Source organism: Dipteris shenzhenensis, chromosome 21, assembly GCF_047967505.1.
Source record: "Dipteris shenzhenensis isolate YYH24624 ecotype China chromosome 21, Dip_SZ_1.0, whole genome shotgun sequence".
Lineage (NCBI taxonomy): Eukaryota > Viridiplantae > Streptophyta > Polypodiopsida > Gleicheniales > Dipteridaceae > Dipteris > Dipteris shenzhenensis.
In genome coordinates, this window is record NC_141616.1 from 51,853,295 (window position 1) to 51,857,490 (window position 4,196).

The following is a 4,196-nucleotide window of genomic DNA, read 5'->3' on the forward strand; positions in this document are numbered from 1 at the left end:
CGGCGGGAGGTCAGTGGATGATTAGGAACGGCTTGCTGTTCCGGAATGAAAAGATTTGTGTGCCTGATGTTCTGGACCTTAAATCCAAGATTCTCTGGGAGTGTCATGATGCTCCTAGTGCGGGACATCCAGGTATACATAGGACTCTATCTCTTGTGAAGCATACCTTTTATTGGCCTAAGATGCGTGCATTTATTGAGAACTATGTAGTAGGTTGCCGAGTTTGTCAGGTTACTAAGGCAGAACGCCTTAGAAGCGCGGGCTTATTACAGCCATTACAGATTCCAGCTAATAAATGGGAAAGTATTTCCATGGATTTTATTACTGGTTTGCCACGAACGCGCAAGGGTCATGACTCCATTTGGGTCATAGTAGACCGTTTGACAAAAATGGCTAGATTCTTACCTACTAGAACAACTATATCAGCTGTTCAGCTGGCTCACGAGTTTGTGGACCACTTGTTTAAGCTGTATGGTTTGCCATCTGACATAGTTAGTGACAGGGACTCAAAGTTTACAAGTACCTTTTGAACACTTGTATTTGAGAAGTTGGAAACTACTCTAAGTATGAGTTCCTCGGATCATGCACAATCCGATGGCAGTACAGAAAAGGTCAACCAGTTGGTTGAAGACATGCTTCGCGCATATGTATCTAAGAGACAGTCTTCATGGGAAGATTATCTACCTATGATTGAATTTGCTTACAACAGTGCAAAGCATTCTAGTACAGGTTATAGTCCTTTTATGCTTATGTACGGGTTTCAACCTAAGTCACCAGTTATGGTTGGATTAAAAGGGATTCAAAATGATGCTGCTAAGAACTTCTTGCTAGATATGCAAGAAATGTTGCAGTTTGCCAAGGAGTCTATTAGGAGTGCCCAAGATCGAGATCGATTTTATGCTAATAGACATCGTTCACCTAGAGAGTTCTCTGAAGGAACGATGGTATATTTGCGAATTCCGAAGGAATCCAAGAGCCTAAGTATTGGTTTGGTTCCGAAATTATCCCCCAGATACTGTGGTCCTTTCAAGGTCATTAAAAGAATTGGACCAGTTGCATATCGACTAGAATTGCCTCCTAATGTTAAAGTTCATCCAATCTTTCATGTCAGTAGACTGAAAGAAGTCTTGGGTGCATATGATCAACTTGTTTCTCCTCATGAGATTATAGAAGTTACAGATTTGACTTTTATTCCTCACGAACCTGAGTGTATTCTTGAATTTCGTGAAAGACAGATTCGTAATCGTACTATCACGGAATACAAGATCAAGTGGAAGGATCGTATTGAGGAGGATGCAACATGGGAGACATTACAAAACCTCCAAAGAACATTTCCACATTTCTTAGCGAACTCAAGAGTGAGTTCTTAGAGGAGGGGGAGTATGTCATGTGCACGGATTGGTATCTGACGTGTACTAGGTACACAGAACTAGCTCAGGTTAGCCTGGGGAGGCTTAGAGCTAGGCAGGCTTGATTCTTGGGTTGAGCGGCAAGGGTACGAACTATTTATAGATCTTCGCTATTTTTGGCGCCAGGGCCCGAGTCTATAAAAGAGGCCCAGGGGGTTCAGTTCTCAGTGTGCAGTTGGGAGCAAGCTTCGTTCCTAGGTGCCAAGTTTGTTCCTGGATTGAGTCGCGGACGCGCGCCTGCATCTTAGCGTAGCCCAAGGCCCAGTGACAGATCCAGGGCTTCACAGCGCCACCTGGTGGTATGGGACACCAGGCTGGTTTGAATCTGATTGGGAGTTCGTGCCAGTAGCTCAGCTCGTGGCTCGAAGGGGACATCTTTTGATTCGGGATCATATCCCGTAGATGTCATGGTTGGGTGGTGAGCAGCCTGCTCAGATCTGATGTTGTGTGTGGTTTGTTTGCAGATCAGGGGTTTCAGGAGTGCTGGGACGTGTCACTAACATCTTAAAAGCAAACCAAAATGGATCAGCCGGACCACATTTGAGCTCCTGAACCAAGCACACATCAGGATTGTCTTTCTTGATCGTCTAAAGGCATGCCTTCTTTTTGGTAGAGTTACACACTCCGCGAACAATCCACGACAACACAGATATAGACCACGCCCCTTGGGCGGCCATCGTTAGTTTTCCAAGGCTTTGTCGGCATCCCTAAAGAAGTGGAACTGATTCTCTTTACTTGCCCTTGGTCCTAGGCATCTTTGATTTTCTTTGACAGCGAATGGGTAAGTGGTACACTAGCATGTTTCGGGTTCTAATCAGCCTTTGACTCGTCCAGTAGTAGCTTCTTATGATATGCATCTGGCATGTCTTTTTCAACCAGAGTAGTGCTAGGGTTCTTGTTAGTCTCCGCTCCACTGAGTTCCTGTAGGGGATGTCGTGTACCTCCATCATTGCTACCCGCAGGCTTTGAGTACTTGCCTTTAGTAGTAACTTTGTGCCAAGGGTCCGGAACAGAGGGCACCGTCTGGAGGACACTCGGATGATAAAGCAATTTTGGCCTTACCATTATGGCCAACCACCCTCCAACTCCACCCTCCACTGTTCAGCGTCCTGCATATCTTTACCTTCATCAGAACTTGATGCCTGTGTCTAAGGCAGGGTTGCATGTCCTCCGGTCTCCAAACTTGACGATGTATCCTTCTGGTGCTTCTTTGGTGTCGACCCTTCTTCTGCATGTGTCTCCATCGGATTGATGTCCTTTGTCAGCTTGACATTCTCTGCATGACGGGGGAAGTTTCTCGCAAAGTGAGAGGTCTCCTTGCAGATGTAGCAGGCATCAGAAAAGGCATCGAAGCAGACTTGTTGAGCAAATGGGACTCCACCAAACATTTTGACCTGCACAAAATCTAGAACCTCTTGGCTCCTATCCCACAAGATCCAAGCTCTCCGCAGATATGCCATGGATTTTGTGTGAGGAGGCACCAAGAGAACATTCCCTAGCAAGGAGGCCAATCTCTCGACCGATTCACTGAGCACCAACGGAAGATTTGGGAAATCAATCCAAATTGGACACTCGTGATAGAAAAACTCATCGATGTTGAATTCAGGGCTCCACGAAATGACAAGAACAGCCGCACCAGCAAACTTGAAAGATCGGACGACGAGTTTGTTGTAAACCATCTCGGAGGCCATGTAAAGTGGAAAAAACCTCTTATCTAGAAAACAAGCTGAGTAACCAAGCGATGAGATATCAAACTCAAAGGAAAGGAGCTCTTAAAGTTCCCGCAGAGAAGGGATCTTACCAGTGAAGAAAAGATAGAGGCCCCCTGTAGCCAATCTAGTGAGCTCGGGCTTGACATCAGGTAGCTCAAACCGACAGACCGCCAAGTGCCTCTTCCTATGTTTGCCCTAGGGTTTCTGCGCAATTGCCCTAGCTCTTCGCTCACACTGCGCAACCAGGAGTCTTTTCGTTGTTTCATAGCGTCAAGCTCTGAAAAGCCTCCTCCAACCCATTTGGTGAGTGAGTCGAGGTACGATGGCTGTGACGGCTCCGCGAGTGCCTTACCATTAGAACCTCCCTCAACTTCATCGATGCGTTTGTCTCTCTCCTTCTCACCAAGCTCGCTCTCGCCAGACATCGAGGTCTCATTAGAATCCTCCTCTAGCCACTCACAGCATCTCGGGCGCTACGCTGAAGTATCGAGACTTGCCCCTAAGCAGACGACAGTCTCGCGCTCATGCACAGAGTTCAAGGCCTCTCACAGTTCAAGGACTTGAGTTTTTCGACAAATCTTAGTTACTCGATCAGTCCACAAAACTGCCAAAATGTGAACTAAAAATTGAGCAGAGATTGGAAGTTCAACATATGTGCTTCTTGTTATGTATTATCCTTTGATTCATGAGATTTAGTATCATTTCATCAAACTTTGTGAGTACTTCTTTCCTTCTTTAGTTGCTCTTCCTTTTTTATCGTGTAGCAAAGAATGTGAGTTTACAATTCACTTTGAAATTCAAAAGGTGATTGATGGTGTCTTCTCCAAATTTCTAATTTGAGAGTGATCATTGTGTAAAATATGTAAGATAGGAGGTTCATTCATGGAAGGGGACTATTAAATTTGGGGTACTTACAAGCCATTTACAAATAGTAGGGGCTTGAGAAAATACTTATCTAATATAACTATGGTATGTAAATGTAAGGAGGATACATTTAAATTCAAAATTACAACATGTGTATGTACGAAAGAGGGGTATGTTGGCAACATGACCTTCTAAGGTGCTCTTGGTGTGA

General features: G+C 45.0%; 1 protein-coding gene across 1 annotated transcript; it reads right to left on the reverse strand.

Moving 5' to 3' along the window:
- Positions 1–1,920: 1,920 nt before the first annotated feature.
- On the reverse strand, positions 1,921–3,765 carry LOC147889040 (uncharacterized). Its single transcript, XM_087392881.1, has 2 exons — positions 3,211–3,765; positions 1,921–3,123 (listed from the first exon to the last, which is right to left on the reverse strand). Exons 1-2 carry the CDS (start codon positions 3,544–3,546, stop codon positions 2,905–2,907), a joined length of 555 nt encoding a protein of 184 aa, XP_087249007.1. The 5' UTR covers positions 3,547–3,765; the 3' UTR covers positions 1,921–2,904.
- Between the last annotated feature and the right edge of the window lie 431 nt (positions 3,766–4,196).